Source organism: Pelophylax lessonae (assembly GCF_965119305.1).
Source record: "Pelophylax lessonae genome assembly, chromosome: 1".
Classification (NCBI taxonomy): domain Eukaryota; kingdom Metazoa; phylum Chordata; class Amphibia; order Anura; family Ranidae; genus Pelophylax; species Pelophylax lessonae.
In genome coordinates, this window is record NC_138768.1 from 665468632 (window position 1) to 665495274 (window position 26643).

The 26643-nt window shown below is 42.9% G+C and overlaps 1 protein-coding gene across 2 annotated transcripts in view; it reads right to left on the reverse strand.

The window, feature by feature from the left end:
* NR3C2 (nuclear receptor subfamily 3 group C member 2) overlaps positions 1 to 26643 on the reverse strand; it is a 544471-nt gene that overhangs the window by 51619 nt on the left and 466209 nt on the right. For both annotated transcript variants that reach the window (XM_082261285.1, XM_082261286.1), the window contains exon 6: positions 15131 to 15275. In XM_082261285.1, coding sequence (XP_082117411.1) covers positions 15131 to 15275 — 145 coding nt within the window. The remainder of the gene's footprint in view (positions 1 to 15130; positions 15276 to 26643) is intronic.

Consider the following 26643-nt stretch of genomic DNA (forward strand, 5'->3'; position numbering starts at 1 on the left):
TTAAACTACATTATATGTTGCTTGACTTTACTGCAAGCATGACCTGTTTGGATTGCTTTTTAAATCATATGCTATGATCCATAGTGCTTGTAAACACTTAACAAATATGGGTGGTGGATTTTTTTTTAGGGACCATTACATTACAGGAACGCAATGCAGGGCAATGCATATTACATGCGTTGCGGTGCCATTTATTTTGAAAGGCACCAGGTAGCACCAAGGCAAAACACATGCATTGCAGCACACCATAGTAAGTTGTGGTGCATTGCATGAAAAACTTTGTAGCACAATGGATTTTTGGAATGTTTTGGTGTGTGGGCAGCCCATTGATCTCAATGCACATTAACACACAGCACAAATATATATGAGCCATTACTGTTTTAATACTTAAAAAATATAGGAATTTTGACATACCTACGTATAAATTCTTGTACAGAACAGGACACGGGACTGGTATTCATAGACAATGGGTTTGTTTTTGCTACCTTCAGGTGACTGGACACTGCCAACAAAACTTTTGCTAGGGCCACTCCTAGAGTGTACCCATATAAGCCCACCCAATATTTGAGGCTCCAGTGTTTTAGCAAGCAATAAGGTGATTCCTTGAACTCAATTCCAACTGGTTTATGCCTTCCCTGTGATGAAGATCCTTCCTCGACTTGCACGTTGCAAGATGGAGGAGGAAAGGGTCCTGGTAATTCTGAATACATCAAACTGACCCAGAAGAACGTGGTACACAGATATATTCAGAATACTGATCTAAGAACTTTGGCTTCCTCCAAACAGTTCAGACTTACCGGCCAGTGAGAGATTTTGCAGAATTTATTTGGAATTTTGGAACACAAAGAAATCTGTTTTAGTGATTTTATGTTCAAGTATTGGGCAGAAGCCCTACTTGGTTTGAAACTTTGAATAGTACTGAATATAAACCTTGAAACTGTTCTTCTAAAAGAACTGACATAACCATTCCTTATGGTTGAAGTCGGTACAAGGCAGTCTTTAAATATGTCTTTCTTTGGTCAGAAGCTATCAGACTGAAAGGTAAAAAGCAAGGCATGGTATAAACTTTTTTTGCACCCATTTGAAATGATAGATTGTACCCAGAAGGCTGGGATGTCATGGATCCAGACTGGCGCAAATGCTAACAGATGTCCCCCATCCACTATGAGGAGGGCTTTGGGGAATGCTTGGTAGGCCAGAACGAAAGTAAGTGTTAAGTCTTGATTTTGAGGTTATTGTCTGGTGAGAACAAAAAGATCCCTCTGAGTACAGGTAGAAGCCAAAGGGTAGGAGACTTAGACTTTTATTTTGTGAGTAGGATTACCTTACCCCCAAGTAACTTTCTTGATGAATTTATTGAGGGATTCCCCATGTTCGCCATCAAATAGCATGTGTAGAGCAGGATTATATTCAGCAGACCAAGCTTTTAGCCACAAAATTAGAGATGCACATGAGAGGAGAGACTTTTGTGACAATAGAACTGAAGGGATCAGCTTTCATTGTTCTAAGAGAACAGGGCCTTCAAACACAGGTTCCTGTCTCTGTTTATGCGTCTTGACCAGTTAGCAATAGTTTGGCAAATAGACAGAGGCAGAATTACCAGCCTCAGGGCCAAGGGCAAATAAGGTCTTTATAAGGGCTTTTAAACACCTATCAAAATAATCCTTATAGGAGGAAACATCCTCAGCAGGAACTGTGAGGTGTTTACTGAGAACTGAAATGACAAGATCCGCTACCTGAAGAGACCACACATTTTAACCTCCCTGGCGGTATGATTCTGTCAGGAATTCTGTACCAAAAGCGGTACAATTGTTTTCATGGAAATTTGGCGTTATGTATTATAGGCCTACAATTCTTAGTAATTACTGACTTAAACCTGACCAAAACAAGAGTCTAGTAGACATCCCAGATGTGATAAATTTGAAACACAAACGCATGAATTATAATCGAATCAATAATATAATTTTATTATTTAATATATAATATATATAATAAAATTATATTATTGATTAGATTATAATTCGTGCATTATATATTATATATAGATATATGTGTGTGTGTGTATATATATATATACACACACACACACATATATATATATATATATATATATATATATAATGCATGAATTATAATTGAATCAATAATATAATTTTATATATATATATATATATATATATATATATATATATATATATGTGTGTGTGTGTGTGTGTGCATATATATATGCATATATATATATATATATATATATATATATATATATGCATATATATATATATATATATATATATATATATATATATATATATATATAAAATATAAAATGTGTTATGTGTTTTGTGCAACGTTTTTTTTTTTTTTTTGAATTTCCCTCCCTAGTTCCGCTCCCATGCAGCATTGCTGCTGCAGGGAACGGAACTAGGAAGTGATCACACTGACGGAGGAGCGGCGGAACTCTCGGCTGGCGGTCACAGCAATGAGAGATCATCGCTGGATCGCCAGGAGAAGGTAAGAGACCCCGCTGCGCTCTCTGCAATACTACCCCGAGCGTGACTCGGGGTTACCGCTCCTGATAGAAAAAATCAACCCCGAGTCACGCTCGGGATCACCGCCAGGGAGGTTAAACAATCCTTTTCCGTAAAAAAAAAAAAATCAGTAAAAAGCCTAGAAGGAGTAAAAATAAAAAAAAAAAATTTCACGGCATAGCCTATCCTCAAAAAAAAGTGCACAATAAGTCTGTGTGTGTATGGGAAAAGTCTTTTTAGACTTAGCCATTCTTTTGGTACCCACAGGGGGTCTGTTTTGACTGTCGAGAATCAGGTGCTGTTAGGCAAACACTAGATCTCATTGCATCAATTAGTGTGTTCACAGTGGAAAGAATTTGGAGCAAAGCCATAGCTTGTACTTCATAAGCTTCAGGGAAGGGAAAATCTCCTGATGCCTCCACTACAAAATCAACATCCTCAATACCTTCCTTCACATCTTCAAGTAAGGGAGGTTCCACATCTAATTCCTTAACCAGGTCAGGGGGAAAAGAGGAATTTTAATTATTTATTAATATATTTTATACATATATTAATATTTTTGGCCTCTAGAAACCGAAGGTTCTAGAGGTGCTGGAAATTTCTAAAAGAATTCAGCAAAAGTGGGAGAGAAATTTACTTTTGTTAAAAATGCCACATAGTGTGTGCCTAAGATGAAGCAAGAATCAGATGGGGAGAGTGGGAATAGCACATTGCTTTGGGACATGGGAACAGCTATTACCCTGAGTGGTGTTATGGTTTTCCTGTAGACTATCTGAGGGACACATGCTTTTAGGTCCTTTTGTCTCAGCTCCCCTGCATCTGTGATCCCGCCTTGCTAGTGAGGGGATCCCCAGTGGGGTACTCACAGTTAAGACATGAGGAATGACTGGGGTCTGTATGTCCGGAGAAGGAGCTGCTATAACCCAGGTACTGAGCGAGTTCCTGTGGCTGTCTCTGTAGAAGAGGGCTGCAGTAATGAAGCTAATTACCCAATGATAGCCACATATAACCTATGGCCTAAAAATACCAGTCCTGTACTGTACGATTAAGATAAAAGTTTTATGCTAGCTGTATCTTTACATGATTCTATACCATATATGGAGTTTGCATATTGAGAAGTACATACCACTAAAAAAGTAGAAACCAGACCTGAAACGAATTGGGTCCAAATAGATCACAAGCGTGAAGAGTGCTTGAATACTATTTGCATATTAAACATTAAAAAGGACTCTGCTCTTCGACAACCCAGCTCTCCCAGACGGTATACGGGTGATGGCTTTTGGTATATATGACAGAACATCTTGGTCTATAGGCCACTCCTATGTAGACACTTCTCACGGGACCTTCGTAGCTTCTCCTGAAGCGACATCTCCGTCGGTTAACTGACTGACGAAACTTCAACTATCGACCTACTGTAAAACGCTATTCACCTCAGGTCAAATACATAGGCCCCTGTTGGAGTTTGAATGTTTGTGTCTTCTTCCAGAGGTCCCCCGTCATACTCTATCAGCAATTTAAAAAATGTATCTTAGCCTATACCCATGTTACACTCCCCGTGTTCACAAAATGATCTAGAGTTGGGGTTTGGGGTCCCCGCCGGAGATTGACATACTGCATTATTCTTTACCCATAAATCCTCCATTTTGGATTACACTCAGAAGAAAAATTATAAGTCAATATCCAGATGGTACCACAATCCCATGACTATTTATCGGATCTTCCCTACCTCTACAGACACATGTTGGCACTGTCATTTAGAGACAGGAATGTACCTACACATCTGGTGGGACTGTGATTGCATCCGTCCTTTTTGGTCGCAGATCTTTCAGGTATATGCAGAGGTCTATGAAGAGCCCCTCACTCTCTCCCCCTCTATAGCTTTACTTTCTGGGTACAATTAAATCCCAAAAAGCAAGCTTACTTAGATTTTTCCTTTTCAAAGCTAGACAGTTAATTTCTGGAAACTGGAATAGCATATCGATTCCATCTCTATAATCTTGAGCAACTGAAATCAATGACATTATGCTTATGGAGGAGCTGCAGGCTAGGGAGCTTGATAAATGGGAAACATTTACCACCCTACGGTACATCTGGATGCACTACTCTTTGGAGAAGCTGAGTAACAGGCTAAACCAATAAGTTGTTAAGAGAACTCATGTCCACTACTACTACTATTTCTTAAACTTGCTCTCTTTCTATGGTCTCTTCTCTTCTGTTTCTACATTTTTCTGTTTCCATATCTTTTGTCTCTTTTCTCCATGCATATTTTTATACACCAGTTGATACGAGTCATTTACGACTGCACTGGTAACATAAGCATTAAGGACCACCCTGCGGAATCTGCTTTCGTGTTTCTTTTTTTATTTTCCAGTGTGATTATCCTTCACTATTTGATCTTGTTTTCCCTAACCCTTTATTTGTGCCTAGTTTGACAATATCAATCTCCTAGAGTTAGTGGTTCCTTCTGAGAATTGTTTTTTTTTTTTTCTTCTTTCAGTGCAATTTTCTTGCTATTTTGATGACAGTTTTTATGCCTATTATACTTTATGCACCTTGGAGAACTATTTTTTGTATTGTTTTTGAAATTTGTTACTAATAATAGAAAATATATTCAACCATAAACATTAAAAAGGTTGTGAGAAGAAAACATTTATTTTTGAATGTACATTATTAGTATATTGAAATATATATAAACTTGGACACCCAATGTCAAGTAAAATATCTTTGCGCTTAAGGAGGAGTCAGTCTCTTAACTGCTATAATAAACAAATAATGCTGCTACTTGAACAAATAGTGGAAAATATTTGCAGATACATAAATGGAAAAGAAAGTAGCGCACTAAATCACTGTTAAATGACTCAAGATGTTGTAAACAAACTGGCCAAGATATTGCTTGACAAACAATCAAAAAGGAAGAGTAAGATTCAGGAATAATGTCCCTTCAGTCCATGAAATCCAAGGGTGCGTGAGGTTAGTTACTGGATCACCATCCACCACCAGGTGTCACACCAAGTAATAGTAAGATTGGCAACTCACCAGAAATCAATGCTCAGGTGTTCTCACACAAGAGCAAACAGCGCAGAAGTGTTATATGGATATGGAGCCACAACCTGTTCACCACAGCTATTGCTTGTATAGACTCCCTCGGTATTGCGGTATCATGGAGAGAAAGAATGGCCCCACATAGTGAAGTACGTAACTATAGTCACTTTATTAAAAGGTAAAAAATATTGCACTCACATGTATAGGCACATCAATAGGCGTATTGTCCCATATCTATTGGCAAAAGGAAACCTAACTCGTCCAGTCATCCGGGTTAACTCCACGCCAGCCCTATGCTTTCAGGGTAGGTCCCCCCACCGTCATGTGATGTCGGATGTGTCGTCTGGTCACGCCCCGACCGGTTTCGTCATGTCCGACTTCAACTGCGCTACAGATCCATATCGGCAAGGAGTGGTGCTGTATTATAGCTATCCCGCTCTATTTTCTCTTCCCAAGTATAGGATTAAGATTACTCTTACTCTCTGTACTATTCTTAGAGCTAAATTAAATGTAGCAATCCTGTAAGGGATGACTCTTTGTTTATGTTGATGTCGGAAGTTCCGCGGCGTGGTGAGCTGGGTAACTTCCGGTTCTTTACCTCGTTGCCGATTGGACGTAGAGCGTTCCAGCAGGGCTACTTAGATGCCAGATGTTGTCGCTCTGGTCACGCCTCCAGTTGAAGTCGGACATGACGAAACCGGTCGGGGCGTGACCAGACGACACATCCGACATCACATGACGGTGGGGGGACCTACCCTGAAAGCATAGGGCTGGCGTGGAGTTAACCCGGATGACTGGACGAGTTAGGTTTCCTTTTGCCAATAGATATGGGACAATACGCCTATTGATGTGCCTATACATGTGAGTGCAATATTTTTTACCTTTTAATAAAGTGACTATAGTTACGTACTTCACTATGTGGGGCCATTCTTTCTCTCCATGATACCGCAATACCGAGGGAGTCTATACAAGCAATAGCTGTGGTGAACAGGTTGTGGCTCCATATCCATATAACACTTCTGCGCTGTTTGCTCTTGTGTGAGAACACCTGAGCATTGATTTCTGGTGAGTTGTCAATCTTACTATTACTTGGTGTGACACCTGGTGGTGGATGGTGATCCAGTAACTAACCTCACGCACCCTTGGATTTCATGGACTGAAGGGACATTATTCCTGAATCTTACTCTTCCTTTTTGATTGTTTGTCAAGCAATATCTTGGCCAGATTATTAGTATATTGTTTAACCACTTACCTACAGTGCACTTTCACCCCCTTCCTGCCCAGACCGATTTTCAGCTTTCAGCGCTCTCACACTTTGACTGAGAATTACTCAGTCATGCAACACTGTACCCATTCAAAAATTGTGTCCTTTTTTTCACACAAATAGAGCTTTCTTTTGATGGTATTTAATCACTACTGGGTTTTTTATTTTTTGTGCTATAAATAAAAAAAGACTGAAAATATTGTGAAAAAACGCATTTTTCTTTGTTTCTGTCATAAAATTTTGCAAATTAGTAATTTTTCTTCACAAATTTTGGCCAAAATTTATACTGCTACTTATCTTTGGTAAAAATAACCCAAGTAAGTGTATATTATTTGGTCTTTGTGAAAGTTATAGAGTCCACAAGCTATGGTGCGAATCATTGAAAATTGATCACACTTGATCACACCTGATGTACTGAAGGCTTATCTCATTTCTTGAGACACTAAAAAGTCAGGAAAGTACAAATACCCCCCAAATGACCCCTTTTTGGAAAGTAGACATTCCAAGGTATTTAATAAGGGGCATGGTGAGTTTTTTGAAGGTGTAATTTTTTCCCACAATGCTTTGCAAAATGAAGATTTTTTTTTTTTATTTTATTTTTTTTTACAAATTGCCGTATTAACAGGTTATTTCTCTCACACAGCACATGTATACTTGCAACTACACCCCAAAACACATTCTACTACTCCTTCTGAGTATGGCGATACCACATGTGTGAGACTTTTTCACAGCCTGGCCACATACAGAGGCCTAACATCCAACCAGCACCGTCCGGCATTCTAGGAGAACAAATTTCACATATAATTTCCTGACAACCTATCGTACTTTTGAAGGCCCTGGAGCACCAGGACAATGGAAACCCCTATAAAATGACCCCATTTTGGAAAGCAAACACCCCAACGTATAATTTTTGAGGCATAATGAGTCTTTTGAATATGTCATTTTTTTCCACAAGTTTTTGGAAAATGTGGAAAGAAAATGAAAACACATTTTTTTTTACACAAAGCTGTCCATTTATGCAATATTTCTAACACATAGCATGTACATAGCAAAAATTGCACCCCAAAATACATTCTGCTATTCCTCCTGAGTATGGCGATACCACATGTGTAACACTTTTTCACAGCCTGGCCACATACATAGGCCTAACATCCAAGTAGCGCTTTACACAAAGTTGTCCATTTATCCACTTTAAGACTGGGCCTATTTTTGACACTTGGTGTTTACAAGCTAAAATCATTTTTTTGCTAGAAAACTACTTGGAACCCCCAAACATTATATATTTTTTTTTAGCAGAGACCCTAGAGAATAAAATGGAGATCGTTGCAATATTTTTTATCACACCATATTTGCGCAGCAGTCTTCCAAATGCGATTTTTTTGAAAAAAAATCACTTTTTTGATCTAAAAAATAAGAAACCAGTAAATGTAGCAAATTTTTTTTCCATAATGTGAACGATAATGTTACGCCGAGTAATTAGATACCCAACATGTCATGCTTCAAAATTGCGCATGCTCACAGAATGGCGCCAAACATTGGTACTTAAAAATCCCCATAGGCAACATTTTAAAAATTTCTGCAGGTTACTAGCTTAGAGTTACAGAAGAGGTCTAGGGCTTAAATTATTGCTCTCGCTCTAACGATCGCGGCGATACCTCACATGTATGGTTTGAACACCGTTTACATATGTGGGCGGGACTTGCGTATGCGTTTGCTTCTGCGCGCGAGCTAACGGGGACAGGGCGCTTTAATTTTTTTTTTTTTTCCTATTTATTTTATTTATTATTTTTTTATTTTTACACAGTTTAAAAAAAAAAATGTTTTGATAATTTTTATTCCTATTACAAGGAATGTAAACATCCCTTGTAATAGAAATAGGCATGACAGGTCCTCTTTATTGTGAGATCTGGGGTCAAAAAGACCTCACACCTCACAACTACACTAAAAAAGAAAAAAAAAAAAAAAAATTGTTGAAAGAGGAAAAAAAAAAAAAGCAAAAAAAAAAAGCGGCCCTTTAAACCGGTTGCTAGGCAACGTCTTTTGACGTAGCTCCGGTCCTCCAAGACCATAGAGTTGAGTGAGGGCCATCTTGCCCTCACTCGACTTCCTGTCTCTGAGGATCCGGGACCGGATAGTTTTCCCCGCTGCCGGCGGGTCCGGTAAGCTGGGAAAACGTCTGGGACGCGGCAGGAGGGGGGGGGCACCTCTTCCCCTGCACCGTAAGGGTAATTCCACGGCGAATCCGCCACTGGGACCACCCTTATCTGAAAGCCGACCGCCCGCCGTTTCAAAAAATACTGGGGTTATGGGGGCTATCTTCTGCCATAATCCCAGTATTTAGCTTTTAATGGCCGACGCATATAGTCGTTAGGCGGTCAGTAAGTGATTGCATGTATATGGCAAACAGGTGACGATGACTGATGGGGTGACAGGTGACGATGACTGATGGGGTGACAGGTGACGATGACGGATGGGGTGACAGGTGATGATGACTGATGGGGTGACAGGTGATGATGATTGATGAGGTGACAGGTGACGATGATTGATGAGGTGACAGATGACAATCACTGACCGGGTGACATGTGACGATGATTGATGGGGTGACAAGTGACGATCACTGATGGGGTGTCAAGTGACGATGATTGATAGGGTGACAGATGACGGTGTCTGATGGGGTGACAGGTGACGATGACTGATGGGGTGACAGGTGACGGTGACTGATGGGGTGACAGGTTACGATGACTGATGGGGTGACAGATGACGATGACTGATGGGGTGACAGGTGACGGTGATTGATGGGGTGACAGGTGACGGGCGATGGTCACTGATGGGTGACAGGTGACGGGCGATGGTGCACGGCGGTACTGATGGCAGTCTCTGGTGACCGGTGAACTTTAGGCTACATTCACATGTGAGCGTAGCGATCGCGGGCAGAATCACTGCGATTCTGCCCGCGATCCAGAAATCATTGCAAATGGCGGGACGCCTGTGCGTTGCCCGCTGTGCGATGTTGCTGCGATTTCCGCCTGCCGAATCGCGGTAACATCACGCAAACAACGCATGACGCCCCAAAGAAACTCTTGTACTTTTTTGGGCGTCATGCGATGTTTGCGCGATGTTACTGCGATTCGGCAGGCGGAAATGGCGGCAACATCGCACAGCGTTTGGGGTGCTATTGCAAATCACGGGCAACGCACAGGCGTCCCGCAATTTGCAATGATTTCCGGATCGCGGGCAGAATCGCGGTGATTTTGCCCGCGATCGCTGCGCTCACATGTGAACGTTATGGGTGTCAATTTCTGGGCACTGATGAGGTGACTGTTGGGTGACAGGTGACATTGGGGGGGGCTGGGGACTGTGTGGGGACCTTTATTACTGTGATTTTAGTGTGATTTTACTTTTTACATGTGTACAGAGCAGTAACTCACTATTTCTAGCTCTTCTCCCCTCATACTGGAAACTGTATGAGGAGAGAAGAGCTAGTAACAGTCAGTTACTGCTCTGTGTTTACATTTTGTGATCGGCTGTGAATGGATTCACAGCCGATCACTTAGTAAACAGTCACTGTCAGTGACTGTTTACTACCGCCGGTGACAGCTGTGTTCCTACGGAACACAGTGCCACCGACATGACCGCGCTGCGCACTCCCGATCGCGCATGCGCGGTCATCTCCCGGCCGCCTCCATTGTGATCGGCTGTGTCATTGGAACACAGCCGATCACGTGGGAAACAGCCATGCCTATTGGCTGTTTCCCCCCTGCCGGTGACCGGCTGTGTCCCGGGGACACACCGACACCGGCAGTGCACGGCGGCGCGCCCGCGATCGCGCGCCTGCCGTGCTTGAATGGGCGGACGTCATATGACGTCCGCCCAGGATAATAGCCGCACCGTCCCGCCGTCATATGACGGCGGGCGGGCGGTAAGTGGTTAAAAGATAAAACTAAATATTGTGAAGGAGATATATGTTATACACTGTGGGGCTGATTTACTAAGGCTACGTTCACATCTAGGAGTTGCTATTTTTACAGGCGTTATTGCAGCATTTTGAGGTTGACAAGTGACCAATGAAAAAAAATAAAAACGCCTGTAATCGGCCAAAAAAAAGCCTATGTACTTTTTTTGAGTGATGGGCGTTTTGCTTAAAGAGGAAGTAAACCCTCCTCTGACACTTTTACCTATAGGTAAGCCTATGATAAAGCTTACATATAGGTACTGTAAATATCTCTTAAACATGTACCGTTTAGGAGATATTTACCTGACATGCAGCCAGTGACGTCACTGGCGCATGCGCTCTGAAGGAATGGCCGCTCATGCCGTTCCTTCAGAGACCCGTGCCGTGACCGTCGGCTCCCGTGCGCGTGCGCGGGAGTGACGTCACCGCGGCTCCGACCAATCAGATGGCCGGATGCCGCGATCCCGGAAGACGGGCGACTGGATATGTCGCCCCGTCATACAGGTAAGCGGATGGCACGGCGGGGGCTCATTCTAAGGTAAGTATTTCATAATGAGCTAGTATGCGGTGCATACTAGCTCATTATGTGTTTCTCTTACAGGTTGCAAAAAGAAGAGAATTTTTTTTTTCAGGTTTACAAACTCTTTAAGATGACAGAATGCTCACATGTGACAGGGGCCGAGAGCTGGAGTGTTTAAACTATTATTTTTACTGCAATTAATTTCATTCTCTTCATTAGAAAGCAATACAAACAACCTTGGTTTATTACGTTTGCTTCTGTGTAGCAAATTCTGAAATTCTACATATTCCATAAAAAGATTATAGCACTCATTATTATTGATATAACAACTGTAACTTACATTTTATCCCAAAGAAAGGGAGCATATAAATTGCAATAAGCTGTAAAATAATGTGAGGAAGTCAACCCATTTGGAAGGAAGTGGAGGTTTTGCTTGGAGTTTTTCTGGGCACGACCTTCTCTATCTGGCCGGCTTTGACACTTTTGAACTTGGGAATAGATCTGATCCCTCCGAAGTACCAGACTATAGTACTCCACATCTTGTTTGCTGCCAGATTGACCATCACTCACCATTGGAAATCACCTGAGTCACCAAAAATTCAGGAACTTACTTCACGGGTAAACACACAATGTCATTTTGAGAAGTTACTAGCTGTTAAAGATCATAGAATGCCTACCTTTAGCAAACGATGGATTCACTGGTTAAAGCATCCTAATGCCGCTCCTGGTCTCAAGCCCAATTAGCCTGCTTTGATTTACTACCAAAGAGTATTCCCTTTACTTTACCTTTCATGTATTCTCTGTTAGTGTCACAAATAACACCTTGTAGAGCTATGTACATGTCAGTCTAATATATGGTGGTCCACGGATGTTTAGCTGTCGGAGGGTCTACCCCCTCCCCCCCAACTGGACACAGTGTGTACCCATTGGGGTGTTCAGGGGGGTTGGGGGTGGCCCTATTAGAGAATGGCCATCAGCGACCCCATCTTATAAGTATTAATGCTATTCGTATATTTAGATTGCTTAAAAGATTGCTGGGCATGAAGTTAGATTACATAACTGCACCTATGTGCTACTGGCCATAATATCAATGTTTTATGAGTTTGCTTTCCTCTGTTATTATTATGATTTCCTTCCTCTGTTGTTATTATGATTTACTTTCCCTGTTTGTTACTATTTGAAATAATCTTAATAAAAACTATTTAACAAAAAAAAAAATAATGTGAGGAAGTACAGCCCTTATCAAATGGAGAAGAGCTCGTTCAATAAGTAAAACTATGGCTCCCATTGAAAAAAACATGCTGCAGGACTTAATATTACATCTACACTCACAGTTTTGTCTTAGTTTCCCTGCAAAATCTCACAAATACCTGTTCAGTTTGCCATTGAAGTCTATCTGTTGCATCTTTCTGTGAAGGTGTGGCAACGATGCTGCACTGCTCCTAAATTCAGAGAAGAGTTGACACTCTCATGTGACTGTGACTGCTTACACTACAATGGAAGAATTGGATGTTGCAAGTGGCATGGCTACCAGCATTGTCAAGGCCGATACACAAGCCTGTATTATGTCAATAGGCAGCTTCAGTGTCTGGGAGGGAGCATGTAAGGATTTGGTTCAGTCAGGGAAGAATAACAAAGTTTTTGTGTACTTTAGGGGACTTGTGCAGCACATAGTAATTGCATATGGTACCTGTTTGGACTGTCATACAGGAGCCTTTAGCTGTACTTTAAATCCATAAAGCAGCCAAGGGACACAAATGAAAGACAGGTCCACACATGTCTCAAAACATACCATTTTGGCTGTTCTATCCTGTCTGTAAAAGCTCAAGCGTGTGTACATCAACAGAATATAGGCAATTCTTACAGTATTGGAATCAGACCTGTAAAAAAATGAGTCATTACTATTCAGCTGTTAAATGCAAAAGTCACTATGACTAGTAAAGACTCTGGAATTTAACAGTTGAATAGCAAAGTAGAGGGCTATGCACCAAAAGGGTGGAGTCTTAGATCTGATTAGGAGAAAGGTCAAAATCCTGTGTACAGCATGTGCCTGAAATCCCAGAAAACGTAAAAAAAAACCTGTAATAGCAAGTTGAATGAACTTTATCAATATATGCTTTTTTTTAAAAATGAACTAGTGTTAATATTTGATTTCTACCCCCTGTAAAGCAGCACTTGGAGTGCTAGAGAGAGAAACAGCACTGAGAGCCAATCAGGTGTGCTGCAGTGCTCATATACTAACAAGGAACATGTTAGTGAGAAAGAGAAAATGGAGTGACAGAGAGGTGAGTGCATCAGTTTTTTACTTTCTCCTTTATTGTCCAGTCACAGGCTGAGGCAGGAACAAGACCTAGTTAATTTCTTAACTGCAGTAGAGAAAAATCAGGTCTCAAGGCTGGCTTTGTGGCGTGGTTGTGTAAATCTCAGTAATGAATGGACAGAAATAAAAATGCTCTGACAGGTAAAACAGATCTCATATATGTAGTTTATCTGTATTTCCAGCTGTTTGCCCAAAGTTCATTTTTTGATTTTAAGAGTTTGGAAGTGTTTGTCACAAAGGCCACAAAGCAAAAAAAATAATGAAAAAATTAACAATAATTATAATACTAATACCATTTAAAATACTGCTAACAAACCCAAATGCGCTGACATTCTGAGCAGCCTACAGCAATAGGCTTTTTACATTTCTAGTAAATGAATAGGATTTAATACATACAAGTTAACTCGTGGGAAAACCAATTTCAATCACTAGAGACATTTCCCCTCACTCTTTCTTACACGTTAAATATTTGTACTAAAGAGCATCCCACTCAGGGGAAGGAGAAATGAAAATAGTGAATAAGCAATAAAATGTCTTTGCCGCTCACATAAATGGAAAAATAAAAATCCGCACTGAAGGAATATTTTAGCTCAGCAAGATTACTTCATACAGAAAAGAGTAAAATTAACTTGACTATATTGGCTTAAAAAGATAAATGCCTATCCACTCTTCTAAGGAACGCTAAGAAATGGAAAATAATGTTCTTTAAGGACACCTTTTCAAGTGTGAGAATTTTGGGAAGGCTAGGTGCTTTAAAAAGCTGCGATGAAACAAAGCACTTATAAAATAAGAGCTGAAAGTAGTAGTGGTATGTACATTTTTTAGAATGACTGATTTAGATTTTTTATTCCTGGGCTTCTCATGCAGAAAACCCTGAAAATGATGAATAGGACCTTCCGCACTGGAGAAAATCACAATCATAGGGCAGAAGTGTCAGTTTATTCTCCTATACACGTAGCAGACACACAAATAAACATGTACACATAAATAAAAGTACAGCTAATGTAGTAGATATACTCTCCTATTTAGTATGTAACATGCTTACTTTTAAAATGCAGACTGTAAAATGTGGAATCATAATCTCAAATATATTACAAACATATAAATTCCCCTCCCCCCTGCACTTTTTTTAAAGGAAGTGACAGATCTGTAAATCTAAATCTTGATTTTGCTTACACATACAAAGCAAGATTCATATAACGGTAATTTTCAAGTCTGTGCCTGGGTGCCCAAGAACACATTTTAGCACATTCATAAATGTGTTATGTTTTCTTACATATCGAAAGCTAAACTTTGCTTGCAACTAAACAGCTGGCATTTCATTTCCTATTTTCTTTAGCTTTAATACACATATCACATTTAGCAAGTGAAGAAGGGACAATGATTATATAGTTTACAAAACTTGTTTTGCCTGCCATATCTTTGTAAGCCATATAATTGGAAACTGAATTTCTGTCTATGTAAGTAAATACAGTTTTTAGAACAATTACTAATGAATACTCACTCATTAAATATCAGGTCTGGTGCAAAATACAAGTATTGGCTGTTTGCATGTTTATAGGATCTCCAGCTCAAGGCAAATGACGACAGGCACATCCAGGAGTACTGGATTAAAGTAATTTGGTCCTCAAGAGGCAGGTTTCTAAATCCTGAAACAAATGAGTATTAATGAGGGATATAAGAAGTTTAAAAAAGACATAATGCTGTGTCATAGAACACAAAACGTATGCATACACAGACAAAATGATTGTTTCGTTTTTGACATTTCCTATACTTTTTGATGACTATTTGACATAAAGGTTTAATGAGCAGAAAAACTGGATTTTTGTTCTACTGTAAAATCCTCTTCTCTGAAGTACATTGACAGACACAGCTCCATATCTTCTTGACCCGTGGGTTATGCTGCTCTTCCTAGGAGTATGACACTAGGCGGAAAAAGGGTTAACAAAAGTTAACAAAGCTTAACTATGCCTATAGGGCAGTCCTAGGTGGTATACTCCCACTTTCTGCTCTAGGATCTCAGTTTTGTAACAAGCAGTGTCAGAAGAATACATAACCCAACTCCACAGAGGGGTGGGTGCTGTGTCTGTCAAAGAACATCAGAGAAAAGGATTTTATGGTAAGACAAAATTCAGTTTTCTCTTTCGTTCATTGACAAACACAGCTTCACATCTTCTTGACCCGTGGGACGTTCCAAAGCAGTGTCAACATGAGCGGTGGGAAGAACACAGCAATAAAAATACTTCCCAAAGGCTAAACATGGCCAACCAGGTAAAACAGGAGCCCAACCAGGAACAACTGGAGCTCACCTAACAAAAAAGTACAGCCTCAAAGAGGTCTAATCCTGTCCAGCAGCGGCCTGCAAACCCTTGCAGCCAAAAGGAGGCATCCGCAGATGCCAATACATCCACCTTAAAAAATGGGAGTGGACAACAAGGTGGCTGCCTTGCAAACCTGCACCACTGATGCCTGATAACAAAAGTCCAAAGAGGCACTAAGCACCCATTTAAATTGCGCCATAACAGGGAAGGAGAATCCTGACCCTTAATGGAATAGGCCTGCACCACCGTCTGCCTATCTATCTGGAAATGGTTGCAGCAGATCCGGCCAGCCGCTAACAGAGTCCATCCGTAAGGATAAATAGGGAATCTGATTTTTTCAGTCGTCACCGGGTACACCCGGATTGCCCGAGCCACATCCAAAGAATGTAAGACAAGCTCTTTAGGGTGCTTAGGCTAGGACACAAGGAAGGTAACACATACCTTATTTAAATGGAAACCAGAGACAACTTTTGGAAGGAATGACTGGCAAGACCGAAGCACCAATTTATATCCGTTAACCACCAAGTAAGGTGAACAAGACAAGCTGCCAGCTCCGACACCCTATGTGCAGAAGGAAAAGCCACCAAGAAGACCACCTTCTGGGACATGTAAGCAGAGGAATCTCGTGAATATTTTCAAACAGCGGTTAATGAAGGATCGACAGCACCAAGATGAGATCCCACGAGGGCAATGATGACGCACTGGGGGAGCTAAGTGGCGAACTCCCCGAACAAAGGTGCGAACCACCGAAAAACGTAGCCAAAGGACGATGAAAGAAAACTACCAAGGCCGAACCTGGCCCTCTGTGGTACCCAAGGCCAGACGCTGCTCCACACCTCGTTGGAGGAAGGCCAAGATCCGAGTCACTGAAAAGGAGCAGGGGTGAAGCGCAAGAGATTCACATCCGCAAAGTATGCTCTTCAAACGTGATGGTAAAAGTACCTAGAAGTATATTTACTAGCTTACAGCAGCGTGGGAATCACCAATTCAGACCACCCCCTAGCCTTCAACACCAGGCTTCCAACAGCTAAGCCGTAAAAGCCAGCGACCGTAAGGCAAGATGGAAGATTGGCCCTTAAGCCAACAGATCTCTTCTAAAAGGAAGTCTCCAAGGAACACTGGCGACCAACTGTATCAGATCTGCATGCCAAGACTAGCTAAGCCAGTCTGGAGCCACCAGAATGGCCGTAATCCCTTCTGCTTCGAGTCTATGCAGGAGTCTTGGCAGAAGTTCTAGAAGAAGAAAGACGTAAATCAGATGATACTGGTCCCAAAAGAGCCACCAGTGCGTCTGTGGCATCGGCCAGAGGATCCCAAGATCGTGCCACAAACCCAAGCACCTTCCTGTTGAAAGGAGAGGCCAACAGGATCACCTCGGGAGTTCCCCACCGGAGAGGTAACTGATAAAACACCTCCGGAAGAAGTGACCAGTATATCGATCGGTAGTCTGGATTCTTCCAGAGTCCAGACCCCCTGAGCACAATCAATGCCAAAAAACATCACCACACTCGGACAGGCTGGCATCCACGGCGACCACCGTCCCGTACAGGGAAAGGAAGATTTATCCAGACGAAGTGCCGGAGAGCGAAGCCACCATATCAGGGACCCTCTCGCACTCCGGCTCAACAGGAACAGATTGTCTAGACCAGGGCTCAAAATTTAAAGTCCTGAGCTACTAGCCAGGCCTTAAGAGTTACTCGCCATCAGTTGCCCCACCCAACCTTACCCTGTCCCGCCTATTGTTCCACCCCTAAACACGCCCTCTTAAATTATCTCATTAAGTGACACTGTTAAATGTTGTATGCAGAATTAGGTTACAAAAATAAATATTAACAACAACTTTAACATTAATAATATAAGTATATTTAATTGATTTGACTGTGATAAATAAAATAAGGATATAATACGATTGGCTACTATAGGCATTGTACATATCATTACTGCCTTGTTAAGTAAATATGCGCTACATACAGAGTGCAGGATTGAGAGGTGCCAACGTATACTCCATAAACGGCTCAAAACATCCCAGTGCCAGGTTCCAAAAGGGCCATTTTGAAACCTGGCACTGGGATGTTTTAAGCCGTTCACAATACCTATTGACTTTTTTTATGTTTAAATACAGTATTTCATGTTTTTTTTTCACTATTGTCACACATGCACGGTCACTTTATTTGTTTACAATAAAATTTAGATCCACATGTGTGCTATAGTCAAAATTTGCGCATAACTATTGGGACATCACGCATTTTCAGAAAAAAATCTTTTTTTTGTCTGTATGAGGGGTTTTAGCGCTGCACACATTGTTGTTTTCTAATTCTATACAGGAGTCTGTTAACCTGCCAGCATGTTTTTGGAGTGTGCGAGGAAACCCACATAAGCAGGGAGAACATGCAGACCGCATCCTGGACAGGAATTGACCCCAATGCGATAAGGCAGTAGTACTAAGGCACTGTGTATTATTGCTTAGTGCTATCTGCTCTTTTACTTGTACAATATCCTGTATCCTGTCCTGCCTTTCCCACAAAGTGGCATACTTTGGGCGGTGGCATAAATGTGGGGCCTTCAAAGGTGTCCAAATTGTTCCTGATATACAGGGCGCCCTCTGCCATCTGGGTCCACTATAAGCCTACAAGTGGCTCTCCGCATACAGTGCCAGAATGTTATATTATATATTTCAGTTGGAATAGAGCACAATTTAGAGTCTGTTCTGGACAAAAAAATACAATATCTTTGTTTTCTGCATTCAACTGTCTTTGCTTGAGGGACTTCTGGTGGTATACTGGATATATTTTTTGTGAGGCTAAGATAATTGTATGCCATCAGCATTCAGTACTGCATATTGAGTTAGTTGTTGTGGTTTTATTTTTAATTGTTCTATAGTGAGTGGAGTTTGCATGTAGGCTGTTAACTCCTCCTCGCTGCGCTGGGACGCACATCTTCTCTGCCGCCTCGGGTCCAGAATGTCAGGGAGAATTCACGGGGCTGAGCTGGAAACTACACTTCCCAGCATGCAGCGCGGCTCACAGAGCGCTCCATAGAGATGACTGGGGAGTCGGCTCGTGCAGCTTGTCTAAAGCCGAGCAGACCCGCCCCCCACTCTAGCCAAGCCGAGCGGACCCGCCCCCCACTCTAGCCAAGCCGAGCGGACCCGCCCCCCACTCTAGCCAAGACGAGCGGACCAGCCCCCCACTCTAGCCAAGTCGAGCGGACCCGCCCCCCACTCTAGCCAAGCCGAGCGGACCCGCCCCCCACTCTAGCCAAGCCGAGCGGACCCGCCCCCCCCACTCTAGCCAAGCCGAGCGGACCCGCCCCCCACTCTAGCCAAGCCGAGCAGACCCGCCCCCCCCCACTCTAGCCAAGCCGAGCGGACCCGCCCCCCACTCTAGCCAAGCCGAGCAGACCCGCCCCCCCCACTAGCCAAGCCGAGCAGACCCGCCATCACCTAAGCCAAGCTGAAACAGTCGTCCTCAAATTTCTCTCGCCAAATGCGAGCAGGCGAGGGCTGGTCTAGACACTGTGGGTTCTTGCCCCACATGACAAAATCTCCCTTTGTAGAGGTCTCATGCGGACAGAGGTTGGAACTCATCCCAAGGGATGAAGGCCGAGTCCAGAACAGACCTAGATTGTCCAATACCTGGAAATTTAATTTCCAACCAAACTCCTGCAGACTCCCCACAGTAATCACCTGGTTGTTCTTCAGAGCAGTCGGAGACTCTGCTTGCAGAAGATCACCCAGCTACTCCAGTATCGCAATCCCCCCGCTGGCACAACAATGCCAACACCAGGGCCAGCACTAGCGAAAAATCCAAGGGGTTGAGGTGAGACCTCTTGATAATGCTCCTCGCCCATGCCAATCGGAGGAAAGGCGGATGACTGACATATATCCCAATATGAAGGTAAGCGTCCTTAATATCGATAGAGGGCAGAAGATCCCCCTGATGTAGGGATACCACTATAACACGAATAGATTCCATTCAAAACATCTGTACCCGCTCAAGGCAGTTCAAAGCTTGAGGTTCAAAATTGGGCGTACCTCGCTTTTCTTTAAGCCTACAGCACCTGATATTCCCAGGCGGTCTTCCATCCCGATCTTCTGCTTACCTTCTGAGATCAGACGAGATCGGGCGCATTCAGGGTGGTGTGGCCGTAGACTCCTGGGACCTGCAAACATGAAACAAACGTTCCGATTCTGAGACTGAAACAATCACCCTTTGTAGTAGCAAGGCTTGCACCACCACGAAAAGACCTCACAGGCGGTCTGGGAAAAAAACAGGTTGAAAGTAAAGAACCTCTCTGGAGGAGAAGACCGAAAACTCCATATTGTACTTGAACCGATACAGCCTGTGGAACCACTCGTCTTGAGTCTCAGAGATCCACGGGTCCGGAAAAAGACGAAGACGTCCTCCCTCACCCCAGATATGGATGCGAGCCCCCTCTTTAGGCAGAAGGGGTGTTTGTCTGCAGGTCTGGAAGGATTCTTCGGCATACCAGACCAAGACTTCACTGAACCTCTGGAGGAGATCTTTCCAGGGAGGCTCTGAACAGACAATTCCCCACAAAGGGAAGATCACATAAGGCCCGCAAAGTCTGGTCCGCATACCAGCATTTTAGCCATATCGTGCGCCAAAGGATCATTGCTGTCACAGACAGCCCAGAGACTAAGGGAGCCGCATCCAGAGAGGCATCACAGACTAACTGCAACCCCTGGACCAACTAGTCCACCAGCTCCGCAAAAGCAGGAGGAATCTGTTCCCCCTCCAAATCCTGGCGCAAAAGCTTGCCCACTCGGTAAAGTCAGGGACACTATGCTGTGGTGAACACCGGCCTAAGCATCGAAGCAGCCACAGAAGACATGTGACGGACCAAAGTCTCGGCTCTCCCGTCAAAAGAATCTTTTAAAAACCGAAGATTCCTCCACCGGTAATAGGACAGAATTATTCAGCCTGGAGACCTGAGAGTCCAACAGAGGTGGGACTGCCCATGTACTCAACAGAGACTCTTCAAGGGATACCGTCTATCGAAACACTTAGGCACCACCATATTGCGTTTAGAACAACTCCACTGACTCACAATAATTTTGTCACAGTAGATGGGAAAAGGGAATACCAGCAGCTGCATCCCCTGGTTATAAGTTTCCTGCACCGATACAATCAGTCCATCCACCAGCGCCCTTGCATGCGCATGTGCAATAAAAGAGAAATCATCATCACCACAGAGCACCCGAAGTATGTGGACACAGACCCAGTAGAGTCACTATATGCTAAGCTCACCCTGAGAACATAACAAGCAGGGGAGGTTGCCGACCAAAGTCCCGCAAGGGGACGCCACCATAAAGGACATAGCCCCCTAGAAAGGGGAAGAGGGGGCCTGCCTTGACGCAGACGCACAGGCAGAGTACCCCCACACAATAATGGCTGCTTCACTTCTCTAAAAAATGCAGCCCCCACGGTGCCCTGCGGTTCAAGGGGGTCGCCAGGCAGACCATATGTCCACCCCCCTATCAACCCAGTCAGCAGCTCGAACAGCCTGGTCAACAGCTTAGTCAGCTTGGCCAGCAGCTCGGAAAGCCAGCTGCGGGTAGGCCACAAAGCCGCGGCCTAAATTTGGGGCCTGATCCAGCCACGTGAGACGCGAGTCGGCCGGCAGCTCTGTTAGCTTGTTCAGCAGCTTGGACAGCTCGGTTAGGAGCTCAAAAAGCTTGGTCAGTCGCTCGGAAAGCTTGGTCAGTCACTTGGACAGCCAGCTCCGTCAGCCGCGAGTATGCTGCAAAGCCGGGGCCTCAATTTTCGGCCTGATCCGGCTGCGTAAGGCGCGCATCCGTCGGCAGTACCATCCGCTATATCATCAGCTCAGTCGGGCCTCGAACAGCTTGGTCAGGACTCGGACAGCTTGGTCAGGCACTTGGAGAGCCGCGAGTAGGCCACAAAGCCGCGGACTACATTTTTGGCCCGATCCAGCCACGTGAAGCGCAGACCCACAGACGATGAGACATCCCCCCCAGCCTATAACCACTGCAGGGAGCCCAAAGGACATCCCTGTCCCAGTCACAAACCCCAGGGGGCCGGGAACTTGCTCAAAGACCTCGGTGTGCGATCCGGACAGCCCCCCTTACTGGAGCAAGTGGCAAAGACAGCTCCTACCTCACCCAAGGAGGGGGGGGGAGTAGGTTGGGGCTAAAAGACCAGGGTGACTGTTGAGGGGCTGGGAGGAATGGAAGGGAACCTGGGGGTCCGACCATCCCAAGGAGGAGCCCACGTCCACACCGAGGGACCACAAAGGGAGAGGGGGGTCACTACTTACCACACCATGGAACCTGGTGGGCACCACTCCGGGTAGACCACCTCCCCATCTTGGAATGGTGGGTGTTGTGGGCTAGAGGTACGCTGCGACTCAGGCCATGTGCGTCCTCCCAAGGTGTTTCGCTCGCAGGCCAGTCCCCGTCCAGTGGGACTATGTCCCGGCCGACCTAGCGCAGAGCTGAGGCCTGCGCGCTCTCGCTGGCCAGAGTGGGGGTACCTTAAGGATCTAGAATACCCAGTCCGTCGCCCAGTCCGGCAGTTGATGTAGTTTTCACAGGAACCAAATTGATTGAAGTTCTCACAGAACCAGAAAATGATAACTGAAGAAAACAAAATACATTTAAAAGGAAAAAAAATGCTAGGACCAGAGATCCCAGCAAGGAGCTAGGTCCTTACTTCTGACTAGGCAGAAAAAAACTGAGATCCTAGAGCAGGAAGTGAAAGTATACCACCTGGGACTGCCCTATAGGCATAGGTAAGCTTTGTTAACCCTTTTTCCGAATAGTGTCCTACTCCTAGGAAGAGCAGCATAACCCACAGGTCAAGAAGATATGGAGCTGTGTCTGTCAATGAACGAAAGAGAAATGTTACCTTAGCAAAGTAAATGTTACTCAGCTAGTGAATAAGGTAAAGCTTCGTTTATTTGAATTTTCCAATAGTGTGCAAGGAAATTATTAAAAAAACATGGACTTTTTGCTTTAGTATAACTTGATGACTGAAGTTAGTACAGTACAACGAAATGAATAGTCACATTGCATAGTTCTATTCTCTTAGTAAATCAACCCCATTTGCTATGATAAGATTAGTGCATGATATTTAGTTGAGTCTGTTTGTTCACTTTTAAACTAAGAGTATGAAGATGATTAATGAAAATATCAGATCATTCATTAAAATATACACAGACCAGGTAACTGATGGATGGGTACATTTTGCTATGTTTGGCGGGACTGGCACAGCAACCTGACATAATACCTTTTTGGTTAACTATAGCTGGGAGCACCGATCCCCCACTGGGATTACCTCATGTCGGGAGGATCGCTGAGCTGTGTGTGTGCCTCTCACCGGGAGATTCATTGCAGTACAGTATCAGAGTGGTTCTGTGTAATTTCCCACTCCCAGCCTCCTTCCTGCAGTGCAGATCCAATTAGAGGGCCAGGGAGTGACAGCCATCTGAGAAACATCAAAAAAGACACGCCATGCAAAAGCTATGGATGATGGGAATTGCAGTTCTTAAACAGGCTGTGGTCATCAAATATCTGCACCTGGAGGAGAAGAGCTTTATCATTTATCTGGGCAAATTGCTCCAGATTGCAACAAGTCCAGAGGGGAAAGCAAAGGGTAGACCTGCTGTCAGGGTCTGTGTCTCACATTCGAGGAACCAGAGCCATCAGAAGAGGAACTAAGAGGACCTGTTGCTGTGCCTGTTCAACCACATCAGGGAGAGAGAATAGACCTGCATCTGAGTCTGCCAGAGCTGCCTTCAGAGTCTGAGTTTGAGAGAGAGACTCGCTGTATCTTCAGGATTGAAGCTTAGAAACTGCAACCTGTGTGAGAAAATGGGACTGGAACCGGCTGATCGCCAAGCCATTCGGACCAGACTAGTTGTGTGCAAGGATGTAGGGAGCTGAACTACCTATCCTAAACGGCTGCAGCACACTGTTGGCCCAAATAGAGACTGTTCCTACTTTGTAGCCTATCTAATATCATCCACCCCCACTCTTAAAGGGACAGTGCACCCCCTAAAGAAGGGCCCCATCAAAATCCGGGCAACACGAACTAGTAGATGGCAAGTACTTTCCTCCGTCTTAAAGGGGTACCCTATACACTAGGAACACATACTCTTATCTACTGCTGGGGTTCTATGCATAGTGTGCACACATCAATCCTGTTATTCTTCTGAGTTAGCTGATGCAGTTCCAGAGACTGTAGTGCTGTACATTACAGTTTGATTTGGCTTTGCAATAGTCTTATGAGTGCCAGTTAGTTGGTCATTGGCTTTTCATCCTTTATAGTACCCTTAAGACTGTATATCTATCTGTACATTGTTTTATGCCACATTTAATTGCATTGCCTTAATGCATTTAATTATTTTACCTCGAAGTTGCTGGTGGCCTAATTCCTGTGCACTATTATAGAGTGGTAGCTCACTAACTCTTAAGTTACACAGGTGTAAACAACTTTTAGTCAACGACCAAGTGTGTCAGAGGGGATCGAGCAGTTAGAAGAGTCAGGGCAGAACAGGGAACCTGTCATCACCAGCGGCTCCTGTGGGGGTAAGCGCTTGAACAGTCACTTTGCAAAGTTCTATTCTGTTAGTAAATCTACCCCATTTGCTAAGCTCAGGACATGAAAGTCAGTTAAGTCTGTTTGTTCACCTTTAAACTAAGACAGACATTGTATGAAAAGGCTAACAGAAATATCAGATCATTCGTTAATATACACAGACCAGGTAACTGATGAAAGGGCATCTTTTACTATACTTGGTGTGACTAGAGCAGTAAACTGACATAATAATAAAAAGATGGGACCTCTATGGTTCACCAAAAGACATGTTTTGGGATCAGGGTCAAAGTTGAATCAAGTTCTTCATTAAGCCCAGACATAACAATGATAACTGTAATATCCTTGAATAACAAATGCAATAGCTAAAATTAAAATTAGCACAAAATATGGTGCATATTCCAAAACCAAAGAGATTTTTTTTTTAATGCCTGAAAGTGCCTTGTGGGGGCAAATCAGTTTTATTAACATAGCCTAAAATACCACATGCAGGATGAACAAAGTTAATTTTCCAGTTCTCAGCAATCCTTTACAGTGATGCTGCAATAGTTCATGTGGTGCAGGGAGAAACAAATGAATGTTTATGTAACGTCTTCCCAATTCAACTGCTGTTAATAAGAGTGAAATGGAGATGACTTCAGCTCTTCACTGCTAGGGTCTCGCCAAGAAAGGGAACAAACAGTGTTTGTGTTTTAACTTAAATAAACTGAAAAAAAAAATCCTGTAATACTGGGCATCAGAAACAAATGTTAGATAAAATATAATTTTCATATCATGTATACAAGTGATATGCACCTCTCTGCATATAGTGCATACAGAAAACAGGTAACATCATCTGTTGTATCTGCACTTTAAGCAATATATTACTGCTTTTTCTAAATTTCTTTTACATAATTTAATGGATATATATATATATATATATATATATATATATATATATATTATACACATCTATTTCTTTTTGTTATAATTCTAATGTCTGCTCTTGAAAATTCCACATACTACTGGGTACTTTAAAGACATTGTTGAAATATTAGAACTTATCTGTCCACCTCCTGAATTAGAGACACACAGATGTAGTGTGGTTTTTAACCTGCATAGATTTGGACATCTGAAATGTTATTACCTTGTGGATGGGGCAACAGAGACTCCTACAGCAGATCACTGACCAGAGACTTTTTTTACTGCCAATTATGGCAACAACATAAAGAGAATGGTGTCTGAAAGGTAACTATATATATATATATATATATATATATATATATATCCATTCCACATGCCTTAGTGTGATATTTACAATTTCTTTAATACTTAGATAGCCTACTTAAGTGGCATATCTTTTTGATACATTATAAATGCATACATTAAACCAAAGGGCCTCTTGCACTGAGGGCTGTCTGGGAGCAGTGTCCCCCACCTGGTGGTTTATTGCACCCAGGAGGGACAGGTTCAGTTTTCAGCTACGCTACATTCAGCCTGTCAAAGTCTATGTCTGACTCCGGATAGACAGGGCTCCATGCTGTATCAAGTGGTACTGGCATTTAGGGCCCTGTGTGTTCAAGGATAAAGGTCTGGAATGCAAGTAGTTAATTATCATCTGCATTCCAAACCTTTGTCCCTAAATGCACAGGGCCCTAAATGCAGGTAGCGATCAGTACAGCATTCAGCCCCATCCAGCCACAGCCTGCGATAGACATTGACAGGCTGCCTGCAGCAATGCTGGAGAAAGCATCTGTTTGTCCAATATAACCTATAGTCCAACCTATAGTCAGACTATAGGTTTGTCCAATCTATAGTCAGAGGCAATTCACGCCTGGAGACGTAATGGATTTATGAACTTAAATCTTATTGGCCACATGGCATGAACTTTGATTGGGATGTCAATGCTTTTATTAATAAGTCATGAATTTAAAGGGTAAATTTAATTATATATTTTTTAGGTCTTTTAGATATTACTCCAGATATTGTCATAGAGACATTATGGGTTCATTTATATATTTTTTTGTCATGGGCTGTGCAATATCACTGTTTTTAGTTTTCATTTTTCTGTTTTCATTATTTTCTCCTTAATATCTATTTAGACATAATTTCCGATATTGTTATGGGTTTTGATATCA